The sequence below is a fragment of the Ceratotherium simum genome, chromosome 2 (genome assembly GCF_057802395.1).
Source record: "Ceratotherium simum simum isolate JZ-2026a chromosome 2, ASM5780239v1, whole genome shotgun sequence".
In the NCBI taxonomy this organism is placed as follows: Eukaryota; Metazoa; Chordata; class Mammalia; order Perissodactyla; family Rhinocerotidae; genus Ceratotherium; species Ceratotherium simum.
Genome location: NC_141901.1, coordinates 22,503,917 through 22,520,731, shown reverse-complemented (window position 1 = coordinate 22,520,731; position 16,815 = coordinate 22,503,917). Strand labels below are relative to the sequence as shown.

General features: G+C 38.5%; 1 protein-coding gene across 3 annotated transcripts in view; it reads left to right on the top strand.

Annotated features, from left to right (window-relative positions):
* Positions 1–16,815, top strand: part of CENPF (centromere protein F) — a 58,212-nt gene that overhangs the window by 13,953 nt on the left and 27,444 nt on the right. For 2 of the 3 annotated variants that reach the window (XM_014783344.2, XM_087439100.1), the window contains exons 8-10: positions 7,073–7,198; positions 8,568–8,696; positions 12,655–12,777. In XM_014783344.2, the coding sequence (XP_014638830.2) occupies positions 7,073–7,198; positions 8,568–8,696; positions 12,655–12,777 (378 nt within the window). Of the gene's footprint in view, positions 1–7,072; positions 7,199–8,567; positions 8,697–12,654; positions 12,778–12,864; positions 13,155–16,815 lie in introns of those variants that run through there. The other variant, XM_087439103.1, reaches the window with a different exon arrangement.

The following is a 16,815-nucleotide window of genomic DNA, read 5'->3' as shown; positions in this document are numbered from 1 at the left end:
GGGTTACATTGATTGCTTTTCAAATGTTTGAATGAACCTTGCATCTTTGGATTGGTTGGTTATGGTGTATAGTTCTTTTTATATATTTCTGAATTTTATTTGCTAACAATTTGTTAAGGATTTTTGCATCTATATTTATGGGAGATATTGGTCAGCTGTTTTCTTTTTTTCTGTACTGTCTTTGGTAATTTATATCATAGGTAATACTAACTTCATATAATGAATTGGGAACCATGCCCTCCTCTTGTGTTTTTTGGAAGAGATTGTGTAGAACTGATGTTATTTCTTCTTTATACATTTGGTAGAATTCTCCATGAAACCATTTGGGCCTGGAGATTTCTTTCTTGGGAATTTTAAAATTACAAATTCAATCTTTGAAATAGTTATATAGGTATTAAAGTTATTTATTTCATGTTGGATGAGTTAGGATAGTTTGTATTTTTACAGGAAATGGTCCATTTCATCTAAATTGTCAAATTTATGTAGGTAGAGTTATTTGTAGTATTCCCTTATAGGTCAGTTGATAGTCCCTGTTTGTTTCTGATATTTGTGTTTTCTCTTTTTTTCTCTTTGTCAATCTTGGAAGAGATTTGTCAATTTTGTTGGTCTTTTACTGATTTTTTTAAAGAATCAGCTCTTTGGTTCATTGATTTTCTCTTTTGTTTTCAAATTCATTGATTTCGGCTCTATATTAATTCCTTCTGCTTGTTTTGGGTTTATTTTGCTCTTCTTTTTCTACGTTGCTGAGGTGGGGAGCTTAGGTGACTGATCTGACACTTTTCTTTTCTAATAGAGGCATTTAATGCTATAAATTTCCCTCTGAGTACTGCTTTAACTGTGTTCTACAAATTTTGATATATTGTATTTTCATTTTTTATTCAGTTCAATGTCGTTTAAAAAAATTTTTCTGAGACTTCCTTTTTGACCCATGGATTATTTAGAAATACCTTGTTTAGTTTCCAAGTGTTTGGAGATTTTCCTCTTTCAGTTAATGATTTCTAGTTTCCACTGTGTTCAGAGAACATACTCTGTGATTTGAATTCCTTTAAATTTGTTGAGGCTTGTTTTATGGTATAGGATCTGGTCTGTCTTGGTATATGTTTCATGGGCACTTGAAAAAAAAGTATATTCTGTTTTCGGGTGGAATGTTCTAAAAATGTCGTGAGATCCTGTTGGTTGATGGTGTTGTTAATTCTTCTATATCCTTACTGATTTTCTGGCTAGTTGTTCTACCAATTTTTGGGAGGGATGTTGAAGTCTCCCATAATTGTTGATTTATTTCTCCTTTCAGTTCTATCAGTTTTTGCTTTGCATATTTTGCATCTCTTGTTTGGTGCATATATATTCAGGATTGCTATGTCTTCTTCGTGGATTGACCATTATCATTAGATAATCTCCCTCAGTAATTTTTTTTATTCCGAAGTCTGCTTTGTCTGATAGTAATATAGCCACTCTTTCATTAATGTTTGCATGATGTATTTCTGTCTGTCTTTTTACTTTCAACCTATCTATATTTTATATAAAATGTAGACAGCATATAGTTGGGTCCTTTTTTATTTTATTTTATTTGTTTATTGAGGTCACATTGGTTTATAACATTATGTAAATTTCAGGTGTACATCATTGTATTTCAGCTTCTGTATAGAGTGCATTGTGTTCACCACCAAAAGTCTAGTTTCCATCCATCAACATATATATGTGCCCCTTAATCTCTCACCCTTCCCCTACCCTCTTCCCTTCTGGTAACCACCAATCTGTTCTCTATGTCTGTGTGTGTGTTTGTTTATCTTACACATATGGATGAAGTCATAAGATAATTGTCTTTCTCTGACTTATTTTGCTTAGCATAATAACTTCAAGGTCCATCCATATTGTTGCAAATGGCATGATTTCATCTTGTTTATGGCTGAGTGGTGTTCCATTGTATATGTATACCACATCTTCTTTATTCATTCATTTGCTGATGGGCACTTAGGTTGCTTCCAAGTCTTGGCTACTGTGAATTTTGCTGTAATGAACATAGAGGTGCATATATCTTTTTGAATTAGTGTTTTCTTTGCATAAATACCCATAAGTGGAATAGCTGGATCATATGGTATTTCTATTTTTAATTTTTTGAGAAATCTCCATACTGTTTTTCCATAGTGGCTTCTCCAGTTTACACTCCTACCAGCAGTGTATGAGGGTTCTCTTTTCTCCACATCCTCCCCAACCCTTGTTTTTTCTTATCTTTTTTATAATAGCCGTTCTGACTGGTGTGAGGTGATATTGCATTGTAGTTTTGATTTGCAGTTCCCTAATAATTAGTGCTGTTAAACATCTTTTCATGTACCTGTTAGCTATCTGTATATCTTTTTTAGAAAAATGTCTGTTCATATCCTCTGCCCATTTTTGATCAGGTTGTTTGTTTTTTTATTATTGAGTTGTATGAGTTCTTTATATATTTTGGATATTAATGCCTTATTGGATGTGCGATTTGCAAATATTTTCATTGAGTTGATGGGTTGTCTTTTTGTTTTGTTGATGGTTTCTTTTGCCATGCGGAAGCTTTTTAGTTGAATGTAGTCCCATTTATTTTTTTCTTTTGTTTCCCTTGCCTGAGCTGAGGAGACATGATATTCAAAAGGTACTGCTAAGGCCGACGTCATAGAGCATACTGCCTGTGTTTTCTTCCAGGAGTTTTATGGTTTCAGGTCTTACATTCAAGTCTTTAATCCATTTTGAGTTAGTTTTTGTATATGGTATAAGATAATGATCTACTTTCATTCTTTTGCATGTGGCTGTCCAGTTTTCACAGCACCATTTATTGAAGAGACTTTGCTTTCTCTGTTGTATGTTCTTGGCTCCTTTGTCGAAAATTAGCTGTCTTGGGTTGTGTGTTTTAATCCACTCTTCTACTATCTGTCTTTTAATTACTGTATTTAGATAATTTACATTTAATGTAATTATTGATATGTTATGGCTTAAGTCTGCCGTCTTATTTTTTTTTTTTTTAAAGATTTTATTTATTTTATTTTTTTCCCCCCAAAGCCCCAGCAGATAGTTGTATGTCATAGCTGCACATCCTTCCAGTTGCTGTATGTGGGACTCGGCCTCAGGATGGACGGAGAAGTGGTACCTCGATGCGCACCCGGGATCTGAACCCGGGCCACCAGCATCGCAGCGCGCGCACTTAACCACCAAGCCACAGGGCCGGCCCTGCCGTCTTATTTTTTGTTTCCTATTTCTTTTTATTTTTCATTTCTCTTTTTTCTCTCTTCCTGTGGGTTAGTTGAACATTTTTTGGAATTCCATTTTGATTTATCTATAGTGTTTTTGAGTGTGTTTCTTTGTGGAGCTTTTATAGTGATTGTTCTAGAGATTACATTTTATATGCACACTTTGTGACAATCTATTGGTGGTGTGATTTTACCAGCTCTAATGAACTATAGGCAATTTACTTCTCTTTTCGTCCTTTAAACTCCTCCATTTATAATATAATTTTCTTAGGTGTGTTTTCTACATACATTTAGACCCACATTAAACCACTTCAACTGTCAAGCATAATTCTGAAAACTGAGGACAGGAAGGAAAGCCTATAATATATGCCAATATTGTTGCTTACTTTGTTTTTCCTTCCTCCCTGATTCATTCCAAGTTTCCTTTTTTCATCCTTTCCTTTTCGTTTAAAGGACTTTCTTTAACTGTTCTTTTAGGATAGGTCACCTGGCTGCAAATTCTCTTAGTTTTCCTTTATCCAAGAATGTGTTTATTTCCTCTTTCTTCCTGGAAAATATGTCCTCGGGATTCTGGTTTGATAGTTCTTTTCTTTCCACACCATCATATTTTTCCCTTGAGTTCTGAAGTCCCTGGTCAATCTGCCTTCTCTCCTTGCAGAGTGTCCTTAAGTTTGTTTTAATATAATGTGCAGCGTTTTGCATTGTTCTTGGTGGGAGGAATAGGGAAATGTACATCTATTCTATCTTCCTGGGAGTGGTAGTCAAGGTTCATTTTTAGATATTTTCCAAGTTCAGTGCTTGGACAGAGAAATTTTTGATAAATATTGATTAGATGTATGAAGGTGCAGTGGACGGTAATGGGCCCATGACCTACCTTGATCTGTATATTTATTCTCTTCGTGCAGTCTAAGTTTGTAAATTGGTTTTTTAAGTTAGAAAGACTTGGACTTGAGCCCCGGCTCTGCCATATCCCAATTTTGTTACTTTTGGAGCTATTTAATTAATTTCTGAGCCTAAATTCAGTCGCCTAATCAATAAAATGCTATTAATAACACCTATTTCATAGGATTGTTGTAAAGACTGAGATAATTTTTGTCCAGGTTTTAGCATAGTGCCTGACACATGATGAACATATAATAATAGTTATTATTATATCGAGTTCCTTGTCAATTAAGCTCATTTTCAGTTGCATTTTTGCCAAGTCAGGCCTTCCTATATATAAGAATTATACTTATCCTTTAACATTTTGTCTTGTTGGTTTTGGTGTGATAAGATCACTGAATCCTTGTTCTATATAACTTATTTGATGAGGTCTCTTCTTATCAGATCATGAATTAAAATTTTTGACTAGGACAGTGCTGAGAACACAGCTGTAGCTTTAGCTAGAGAAAGCTCTAGCTTTCTTTCTATTAGAGACTTCCTCCAGGTTCTTGGGACTCATTTGTTCAGTGCTTTCTGGATTGCGTTTTTTCCAGTGAACTACAAATCCACCCATCTGAAAATTCAGCCCACCTTTCTCTGTCTTGCCTCTAAGGATAATATGACTTTGTCAAATGTGTTGCTGAAATAAAATTATGTTTTGTTTATGCTGTTCCCTGAGCTGCCATTAGAATTACCTATTAAATAAAATGGAGCTAATTTAACCCAAATCAATACTATGTTCATTAGTGAACATATGCTGTTTCTAGTAGGCTTCTTTTCCAAGTATTTACAAACTGCATGAGATACAAGGCTTGAATGCATGTAGAAACAGAGTGTTGGGGCTGGCAGCAAACCTGGAGTTCAGTACTCGCATTTTACAGGTGAAAAACTCAGGCCCAGAGTGATGAGTGAGAGCCCAGGGTCATATGCTACATATTTTCAAGGACTTGAGCTCTGTACACTATTTTAGAGCACTATGGAGAATCATGACACCTAGTGGTCAGCTACTCTTACATGGATTTGTGTGTCGTCAGTATGATAATGTGATTTTTAAAAAATTTGAGTGAAATATAAATACCTCTTAAGGATCTTTTTTAACCTACCATTTCTAGCAAGGAAGAATTGTTGATTCTGAGGTCCTTTAGTGGAATGTGTTGCAGTTTGAAGGATGGCCAGCAGAGGGAGCCAAGGGTTCATTCATCTACTCTGCCGTGCATGGTTTTCTTTCCTGAGAATTGTTAACCATCAAAATTTTGGACCATCATTTGGGCAATGATTTTTTGTCTGCGTTGTTTCCTGCTGTAGCCCCAGTGCCTAGAATAGTGCTTGACGTATAGTAGGCTCCCAATAAATATTTGTTGAATTCATTTTTATTATCATTATAGTTCATTTCTGTAGCCCTTTTCCTTGGGGATTTAAGAATTCAAGAATGGGGCCGGCCCCGTGGCTTAGCGGTTAAGTGCGCACGCTCCGCTACTGGCAGTCCCGGTTCGGATCCTGGGCGCGCACCGACGCACCACTTCTCTGGCCATGCTGAGGCCGCGTCCCACATACAGCAACTAGAAGGATGTGCAACTATCACATACAACTTTCTATTGGGGCTTTGGGGGGAAAAAAAGAAGGAGGAGGATTGGCAATAGATGTTAGCTCAGAGCTGGTCTTCCTCAGTAAAAAGAGGAGGATTAGCACAGATGTTAGCTCAGGACTGATCTTCCTCACAAAAAAAAAAAAAAGCAAGAATGATAAGGATAATGACAAAGGTGTATTAACGTCCAAGGCTGTGAGTTGATTTGAACCACTGGCTCAATATTTTACTTTTTGAATGTGGTATTTTTAAAGTTCTGATATTTGCAAAATCAGACCAGCTTTTAATGACCAGTTTTATATTTTCATCTTTGGTTGGTTAATAGTTGGTATCTGACTGGTCTTGTGGCAAAGTATTACATCATGTTTTCTTTTCCTCTGGATTCTCTGTTAAATTTCTAATATTTCTAGTAGTTCTAAAAGCAACTACAATGAGTCTCAGAGAAATATAGTAGTGGGATGATTTGCCAAATTGGGGCACATTTCTTTTAGACCAAAGAATTCTTCCTTCATCAATATAAAGTGTTCTAATTCCAAACAACTTGAGAGTTGTTTGGTAGGGCAGTTTAAGGATTTGAACACCATGGGGAAGATTCAGAGGAATGGTTTTCAACACTTGAAGATTTAAGACCGTTTTGTTCCAATTTAATTTTAGAAGAGCACCCTAAATTTTGATGTGGTTCATGTTTTATTTTTTTTATTTTTTTATTTTTTAATAATAATGGTTCATGTTTTAAAAATTATTTTAAGGATAACTGGCTATGTAAAAAGGCAAGAGAATGTTATTTGTGTTGCTTATGGCAGCTTGATTAAAAAAAACACTTGTGATATATCTGGAATACTATGAACCAGAAATTTAAAATGGCATAGTGGGAGCATTGTGGAAAAAAGCAGTTATTTAAAATTTCCCACAAAGTCTGTTATACTTGAAACAGACTACCGTATGAGGGTAATGGGCACCCTCTGATTATTTTACAGCCTCCAAATCACACAGGTCAACATTACTGCATTTTAACCTCTCATTTCCAAGCAACAAAATGTTAGATGAATCATTCAGATGTGCTGATTTCTTTTTTCATAGCAAATTATGAAATATTTATTTAAATGGTCTAATGCTTTACCTCCTTGCTAATAGTTCCCCAATATAAATTTTATGTGTGCTGAAATAATTACAGTGGTTTTAGGATTTGGCTAATAGTTTTAAACCCAACTTTTTATGAAATAAAAATATTAAAACACAATGGTAAGCTTGAACCAGATCTTGGGATGAATTTTTCTAAAATTCAAAATATTCGCTTCTTTCCCTGAATAATTTTTGTTTTCTGTTGAACATTTTTATTTGTTGTTAGTGTACTGCATTGGAACAAAAACTGAAAAAACTGACCGAAGATTTGAGTTGTCAGCGACAAAATGCAGACAGTGCCAGACGTTCTCTGGAACAGAAAATAAAGGAAAAAGAAAAGGAGTTTCAAGAGGTAAGGTAAATGGATTCAGGAGGAGTTTGTCCGGAAGGCTGCTGTGGGCATTTCGTAGTTTCATCAGTTGAAAAGAGAAGCTGTTGATCATCATTTGGGATGTTCTGCTGGAGAGGAAATGCTTTGTGAGGAAAAGGTCACTGTATTTCCCTTCACACTTTCCATCTTTCAGTTTTTGACTGGAGAAGGGACTTAGTAGTCAGAATCTTCTTTTTTATCCATGTTTTCTGATTTGTTTGAGATTTGGTACTGAGTAGGAAAGGATCGTAGCCAGCCCTGGTGGTCTAGCAGTTAAGATTCCGAGCTCTCTCAGCTGTGGCCCAGGTTCATTTCCTGGTCAGGGAACCACAGCACCTGTCTGTCGATGGTCATACTGTGGTGGCTTCATGTTACTGTGATGCTGAAAGCTGTTCCACCGATATTTCAAATACCAGCAGGGTCACCCATGGTGGACAGGTTTCAGTGGAGCTTCCAGACTAAGACAGACTAGGAAGAAGGACCTGGCCACTCACTCCCAAAAAAATTGGCCGTGAAAACCCCATGAATAGCAACAGAGCATTGTGTGATATAGTGCTGGAAGGTGAAAGGATGGTGCAAAAAGACGGGGCAAGATTCCACTCTGCTGCACACAGAGTCGCTAGGAGTTGGCGTCGACTCCATGGCACTAACATCAAAGGAAAGGAATCATATTTCTTTGAAACACTCTCTGTTGTGGAGGAAATTGTATTACATTCTCCAGCTGTTTTTAAAGCCTGTGGGTTGGCAAATAAATCAGAAAGGTAGTTGATGTGGTGGGGAAAGAAGTTGGCAGGCAAGTTAGGGCTGAAAATGCCCTTCCGTAAGTATTGGTACCAGTTTCCATTGAGTCAGCCTGGAAGTGTATCATACAGATTAAAGGCCTATAGTCTTTCAGTAAGAGCGACTGGAAATGTTAATCTGGTTATCAAAGTTAATTGGTGGCATATACTTCCTATCAGTCTAAATTGTAAGTGGATATGCTATTTGATATTTTAAACCCCAATTTTGAGTGTGTTTGATTTCTCAGCTGAGTTGTGTCCGTTACAGCTCAGCTCTACTCTCTTTTGCCCCTGGGTACTTCAAAACAGAGATGATTAATTTAAGATTGGGGATGAGGCGGAAATAGGCTAGTTTCCTTGTGTTCAACTGGCTGGCTCCTTCCCCTTTCCCTCAGAGACCTGGATTTGATTACCGGGACCAGTGCTCAGGCTGATTATGTTTATTGTTAAGTGGATGGTCAGCTGGCTCCCTATTGTCTCCCACTCATGCAGTCTAGCATTGCCCCTGGGATGTTTGTGACTCTCCCTTGTTGACCATCATCAGCTTGATGCTTGTGTCTTTTGCTTTTCAGGAGCTCTCTCGTCAGCAGCGCTCGTTCCAGACGCTGGACCAGGAGTGCACGCAGATGAAAGCCAAGCTCACACAGGAGTTACAGCAAGCCAAGAATACTCACAATCTCCTACAGGCTGAACTGGATAAAGTAGGGTGCTAACTTACTTGTCTCTCCTCAATAACCCCCTTTTCCTTATACATGTTATTTCTATACCACACCTGACGTGATCGTACTTGTAAAGAACAAATGCTCTATCCTCACTTTCCTTACTTATCAAAGAGGAGAGCAAACTGAACCTTTCGGGGTCTGGGTTTTCTCATTTACAGAAAGGGGGAGTGAGTGAGGGTCTCAGATCTGAAGGTCTGTGGAGGTCTCTGATATTCTGGTGGGTCTTGGTTACGTCACCAGGTGGGAGCTATTCCAAGTAGTTTATTCCCCCAAATAGTCATAGCTCTGAAAATTATAATCAGTTTACTTAACACTCACTCCAAAAATGATCTCATCCAGTATTATGGCTTTACATTATCATCTACATGATGATAACTCCCATGTTTGTATCTCCAGCCTGGATCTCTCTTCTGAATGTCAGACTTGTGGGTGTGTACCTGATATTTCCACTTCCGTGTCTAATAGGCATCTCACACTTAACATGTTAATAATGGGACTTCAGCTGTGTTTTTCAAACTTGCTCCTCCCTTAGTCTTCCTCATCCCAGTAAATAACAGTCCGTTCTTCACAATGCTCAGGCCAAAACCTCTATGTCATTTTCAACTTTTATTTTTCTCTCACACTTCAAAGTAATCCATTAAAACTCTGTCAGCTCTACCTTTATTTACACACACATGTATGCATGTATTTGTGTATGTGTGTGTGCATATATATATTTCTGTGCATGAGTATATGTGTATGTGTGTATTATATGTATAGTATATCTGGACTTTTTTGTGTTAAAATTTATATAGAACAAATGTTGAACAATAAATTATTATAGGGCATGTTCTCTTGCAATCGTTATCTATGTCACGGGCTGGAATCTTGTCAGCCACCCCAGAAACCCTTCTTGTGCTACATACCTCCCTGCTAAGAATAAACGTGACTTTTATGTCTATCTATGTTTTATATTGAATATGATTGCTTTCATCATCTCTAGTGCTATATCTGGTCTAAGACGCCATCATCTCTCACCTGGGTCACTGTATTAGCCTCCTTGCTGATCTCCCTGCTTCTGCACTTTCTCCTCAATATCTGTTTTCAGCTAGCAACCAGAGTGAGTCTTTTCAAGTGTAAGTCAAATCATATCCCTCCTCTATCAAAACTCTGCCGTCACTCCCCATCTCTCTCAGAGTAAGAGCCGGGTCCTTCCAAAGGTCTGCGGGACCCTCACTGGCCTCCCCACCACCTCATGCTCTGGCCTAGTCTCTCCCCACGCCCCTCTCTCACTCTGTCCTAGCCACCTGGCTTCTTGCCGTTAGTGGAAGACACCCAGCACATGGCAACTTTGGCTTGGCTCTTGGGGATACTTTTTCCCCGGACAGTAGGGTACATACCTTCACTTTCTTGAGCTTTCTGCTCCAGTGTCACCTTACCAATGACATCTTCCCTGTGGTCACTACAGATTCCCTACCCTCATTGCTTCCTGTTTCCTTTACCTTGCTTTATTTTTCTCCATGGGGCATATCATCTGACATACAAGACAGTTATTTATTTATTTATTTTTTTGTGAGGAAGATCAGCCCTGAGCTAACATCCTTTGCCAGTCCTCCTCTTTTTGCTGAGGAAGATTGGCCCTGGGCTAACATCTGTGCCCATCTGCCTCTACTTTATATGGGATGCCGCTACAGCATGGCTTGACAAGCAGTGCGTCGGTCTGTGCCCCGGGTCCGAGCCCGCGAATCCTGGGCTGCCGAAGCAGAGTGCGCGAACTTAACCGCTAATGCCGCCAGGCTGGCCCAAGTTATTTGTTTATTTTTATGTTGTCTTTCTTCCATCGCTCAAATCTTCCTGTGAGGACAGGGCTTCATCTGCTTATCTGACTACAACGTGTAAGCACTTCATACCCACAGCTTTAAAATGGCAGAACAGAGGCAGTGCCCTTGGTCATTCTTTTCTTGACCCATTTTGCCTGAGACGGTGACACATTTGAGAGTTTACCCTGAATATATCTGGTATTCATTTTTTGTTAGAGTTACATTTATTTTCTTCGTGTTTGCTTCTTAGTTTATTTTCTCAAATTAAAGATTTACCATTTAGGTAGAGTCTCTTCTTTTATGAAAAATATAGGTTAACTCTCAGTTTCAAGATATGATAGAGTAGGACATGTTGACCTCTCTTAGTAGAGACCAAGGGTGGAGGATTGCAGCTGGGATGGGGAGAGCTAACATTTATTGACATCTGTTATACGTGAGGGACTATCTAAAGTGCTTGTTGTATAGTCATCCCTCTAACTGTCCATCTTTCCAGGTTTGGTAAACAGAAAAAAATCCTCCTTTCCCAGGATAAATTGTTATTAACTGTTTAATGGGTTTCCTCCAAGGCCTTTAAAAAAAATTACTTTTACAAATGTATAATTGGGGCTTTTTAGTTTAATTTTTTTTTAAAGGGGAGTATTCTGTTGGTAGTGTCTGAGCCTTATTTATATTAGATGTTTTGTAGTTTATTTACTCATTCGCGTCCCTCCCCCCATGCATATTTAGGTTCTCAGCATTTTCTTATTCACTGTAGCACTATTGGTAATATCACTGGGCAGGTATCTGTATGCATGCTGATGCTTCTGTGGACAGATTTTTACATGTGAAATTGATGGCTTCGAGGGCATGTGTATTCTGTCCTTTGATAGATACTGTCAAATTACCCTCCAAAAAAATGTAGTTTACCCTCCCACCAGGTATAAGAGAGGCCTGTTTCCTTCCATCCTTGCTAATAGGAGATAAGCCTGGTTTTTATTTATTTATTTTTATTTATTTATTTATTTTTGTGTGTGTGAGGAAGATCAGCCCTGAGCTAATCCTCCTCTTTTAGCTGAGGAAGACCGGCTCTGAGCTAACATCTATTGCCAATCCTCCTCCTTTTTTTCCCCCAGAGCCCCAGTAGGTAATTGTATGTCATAGTTGCATGTCCTGCTAGTTGCTGTATGTGGGACACAGCCTCAGCATGGCCAGACAAGTGGTGCGTCGGTGCGCACCCGGGATCCGAACCCGGGCTGCCAGTAGCGGAGCACGCGCACTTAACCGCTAAGCCACGGGGCCGGCCCTAAGCCTGGTTTTTAAAATTTTGCCAACTAAGGAGTAAAAAATGTCATCTTATCATTGTTTTAATTCATACTTCCTTGATTAACATTCAGGTTATTTCAGAAGTTCTTTTGCTGTTCGTATTTTTTAATAAAATTTTCTGTTTCTATTCTTTGCTCTTTTTTTAAATTATTTTGTCTTTTTGTAAATGGAATCATAGATGTACTTGTTGTATTATGGATGTATCATTTTTATTCTGTCATATATATTGCAAATATGTTCTCCTAGTCTGTTTCTTATCCCAATTTTTTTTTAGTTGTTTATTACTATTTAGTTTTATTTATTTATTTTTTTGTGAGGAAAATTAGCCCTGAGCTAACATCCGATTCCAATCCTCCTCTTTTTTGCTGAGGAGGATTTGCCCTGGGCTAACATCCATGCCCATCTTCCTTTACTCTATATGGGATGCCACCACAGCATGGCTTAACAAGTGGTGCGTTGGTCTGCACCTGGGATCCGAACCTGCGAACCCCAGGCCACTGAAGCAGAGCATGCTGACTTAACCACTATGCCACCGGGCTGGCCCCAGTTGTTTTTTTTTTTTCCTGTGGTTAAATTTTTTTCCTTTGTGGCTTCCTCCTGAAACCCAGCCTTTTTCTTCTCTTATATGCTGTTGCTAAGTGATGTCACAGGTTGATATGACGGTATTTTAAGTTAAACCTTTATAGTGCTGTATTTAGCTGTCTCAACCAAAATTATATAACTGATAGCGATGGCATCAATTTTGTATTCCATGACTTTTTATTATTGAAGAGTCAATAGTTATATAAAAAGTAAAGAACATAAAAATGAAACTTTGCCTTGTTTTCTCTTTGTAGGGCATAGCAGTGAAGCACCAGCTAGAAAAAAACTTGGAAGAGTTTAAGCAAAAGTTCTGCAGAACTGAGCAGGCCTTACAGGCGAGTCAGATCAAGGAAAATGAGCTGAGGCGAAGCAGTGAGGTGAGTGAGGAGCAGAGAGGAGTATCTAGCCATTTCTGTACAGGATGAAGAGGGAGGGTTGAAGAGAATTTCTACACTGGTTTTCAGTGGTTTATCATGACTGTATATAATTTTCTTTTTAATTTGCCAGAAGTATTACAAAGTATTTTGTATACAACCTATGACGTAGAACATAAGTGCTATTTTTTTTAACTTTCTATTCCAGTATAATTACTAATACACATCTAGCGATTATAGGAAGACATGACTTGTATTAAGAATCCCTACTACCTTACTTTTTTTTTTTTTTAATATTGTTTTAGACCACCTGGGAGGTGGAAGGATGGAAGAAAGCAAGGGATTTTCCAAATGGAAAGAAACAAAATTGGCGATGGGATGTATAATTGAAATCCCTTTTCCAAGGGTTGGCTTTTGAGTCATCAAATATTAAAAACCATGTGGAAAGTCATAGATTTAAATGAATAAATATAATGACCCATAAAGAATTTCTAGATTTAAAATTCTTATAAAAACATCAAGTTATTGTACATTATGTTACTCTGGCTTCAAAAGTCAACACTAACCTTAGTATTGAGTATGTACATGGTTGACAGTGTCTTTGAAGATTCATGTTTTTTATACAAAATGGTGGATGAGGTAGTCCCGATGGCGTGGATATGAGTAGCACCCTGATGTTGCTTCTGCCGATAGGATTTTATCCATACTTAACTTTAATTTGGCTTCTCTCTGAATTTATTTAGTGGCCTGGAGTTTATTTTAAGGGCTTAATTAAGAACCGTTTCAGGATGGTTAATAGACTGAAATAATTTGAATAGAGCCATAAATCAGCATTGTGATTTTACGAAGAAGCACAGCAGAACAGTAGAAGTTTCTTTTTCATCAAATGTCACAGGAAAGAATTTTTTCCACTTATTCTTGAACTATTTTGCAATCACTTTTTAGACTGTCAAGATTCCTTTTGTTTAAAAAATTCTCTATAAAGGACAGTTATTTATCCAGGTGAGGAAAATCTGAATGGATTTATCCCCACAGCTTTGAAGTGTGTAGCATGATTGTAAAATCAGAACAGATGTTGCTAGAAGAGGCTCTTGTTAAAGCATCTAGCCTCAGAGGGGGAAGTCTTGCTGGAGACAGGAGGCCACAGCTCCAGGAACCCAACTGGAAGAAAACTTCATATCAGATGATGGTTTCATCAGCAAACGTTTTCAAATGGAAGTGTTTGTTTCAGCAAAACAAATGTTTGCCTTTTGGCCAGTGGGGACCAACCAACAGATGCTTCTGCTCACATTTCCACAGGCGGACTGGCACCGAACTCTTCCCTCTGTGAGCTTTCCTTTCAGCCAGGAACTCTCCCGCGACTCCACTGGCTGCTTGGTGGAAACATTTTGTAAAAGCAATTGTCTGGTGAAGAGGGTCCAAACACTTGTAAAACTGCTTGCTTGGCCAAGGCGCAGTAGTGGGCTGGACATTGCCTTGCAGGTGTTTCTGAAGCCTTGTGCATCCCCACAGGGTCTGGTTTGTCAGCTGTAGAGCTGTCGACGATGAGCTCGAGCCTGGACTGAGTTAAATGTTGCATTTATATTTCATTGATTTCTGCATTCACTGAGGGTGGTCATGTGAAAGTGTCTAGCACAGGGCCAGGGAATTCGTTTAGTATTTATCTTAATTTATGTTTGTGTGTATGTTTTCTTTTGAGGATGATATCAAGAATTCAAAGGATTTAGCTGACTCTTGCATTTTCAATTGGGATTGGGATCAGAAAAGTGATTTACCCAGTTAGAGCAGTGGTATAACTTAGTGGTAAAATGTTGGTGGCTTTAGAGTGAGTGCGATCTGAAATTACATTGTTTTTCTGCCACCTACCTACTGTGTGACCTTGGGACAATGACTTACCTTTCTGAGTCTGACCTTCCTCATCTGCATATAGGGACTAATAATACCTTCCCTTTTCAAAGCTGTATTAATGATTAAATTAAACACTGTAGGTAAAGTTCTTAGACCAGTGCCCACACAAGTGCTCAGTAAATTATTACAGTCCACCTGCTCATTGCTTTGGTCTTCATAACTCTTATGGCCTTTTGAAGTTACCACTGTTTACTGTCACCCTAGGCACAGAAAGTCATGAGCAGAAGACAGTACATATGAGATGTTTCACATTTCAAATTTTGCCTGTTCTGCTATTCTATCACTCTGAGTATCTTTCTATATTTAATTATAAGTAAGTACAAACAAATTTAGCACGCTTGTAGGTTTTGGATGCCGAAATAATGTGACAGTTGTACTGAAATTTTCCTTGTCCGTGTGTAGCAAACTAATATGCTGCTCACAATGAGAAATTATCAGTAGTGGAAACGTGATTTAATGGCCCAATCAAGGGTACAGTTAACGTTTAGTATCAAAGTGAATGGAGGGTTTAGAGAAGCCGCTCATCCAACATCCAGTGCCAGCCCATCGCGTTGGGTTAGCAGTAATGGACCATCATTTGACAGCCAAGATGAGAGAACGCTAGCTTGGGGACCTTCTCGAGTGTGGGGATCTGTATTACACTGGGTCCTCTAAGGAGCTTGGTCTGGCAGGTAAGAATGATGAGGTGGAAGGGGAGAAACACATCCTTTGCATCCATCCCTTGTTCACCATATAGACTTCACCCCAGCAGGGGATGTATTAAGCTTCATTCATGGATGGGATCATGAAGTGCCACACAGTAACTGAAATGTGTTTTGTCTGGCCCTGGGAAATGATGCTTCCCTTGCTGCTCCTAAACCGAAGTTGATCTGGGTGGAAATGTTTGCTAAGCTCTCACGCTGGCTGGTGGTTATAGGGATTTTTGTTGTGTTTTTCCAGACTAGTGTCCAACTTTGCAAATCATATGAGGATGTGAGAGATGCCTAGGAGAATATATCCTTGTATACTTAACTCATTGTTGACAATGAGCTACCCAATCAAGTCTTAAGTGGCTGTAGCCTCGCAGAAAACTAATTGCTGATGGATGGCAGCCTACAACTCCATTTTCAGATGTTCATTTTCTAAATTCTGGCCTTTTAAAATTCTTGGGTTGGTCATAGCCATAGCATTATAAGCCTGCCGGGTCCCAGGATTGGCTGAACATTTCTTCGTTAGAAACAAATATTTACAGAGCTAATGCCAGCATAGAGAAAGACATGTTAATCTTTCCATTGAGCTTACTGTTCATTTAAATGTCTCCAGTTACGGACCAAGATGGATAGAGACCAACAGATACATAAACATACGCTGCCCCCCATCCCTCCCTGGTTCCCTCCCTCCCTTTTCTCCTTGTTACCTTCCTTCCTCTTATTGGGACGCACCCAGCGTTGCACACAGTGTCTTCTCAGCTTTCTTGTCACACCTCCAGATGTAGATGCCATTTGATTAATTTTTTAGGGTAAGAAAATATTTTATAAGTTGCAAAATAAAAATGCTAAGTGAACCTAGGTGGTTAAAGTCTAGTGACTCGCTTACATTGAACTCATTCAGCTGATCTTAGCATTGATCACGCAGAAATGGCTGCTGTTAAATTTTGGGAAGAAATACTAATAATAATGCTCCATTACCCTTGTTAAAGTGCTTTAAGGTATTTTTCCTTTCACATCTGTGGTCTCAATTGAGTGGTGATTATTCTGAGCCTGAAGAGCAAACAAGCAATTATAGTTTCTATAGTTTAATGATGCTAGTTTAAGTCAATAACGTCGTTGCACCTTAATGATCGTTCTTTGCAGAATTTAACACTGACTGGTGTGAACATTAGCCTCTTGGTCTTGATCAGTTGGAGCTGCCCTTTAGTCCTGATTGATCTCTTAATTTGGTTGAGTATGAGTTGAGCTCGTGGAAGGGAGGCAGGATTAAGACAAAGGAGACAGAAGTGTAACTACAACAGGCTCTGTCTTATTTTGTTGATGAAATGAACATACATACATGAATACAGCAGCTGCCAGCAAGTCCTCAAGTACTTTCCATAGCCAGATTCTCCCTCTTCTTGAATTTGGCTTAGCTACCTCTGTACCCATCTGCTGGTAGTAA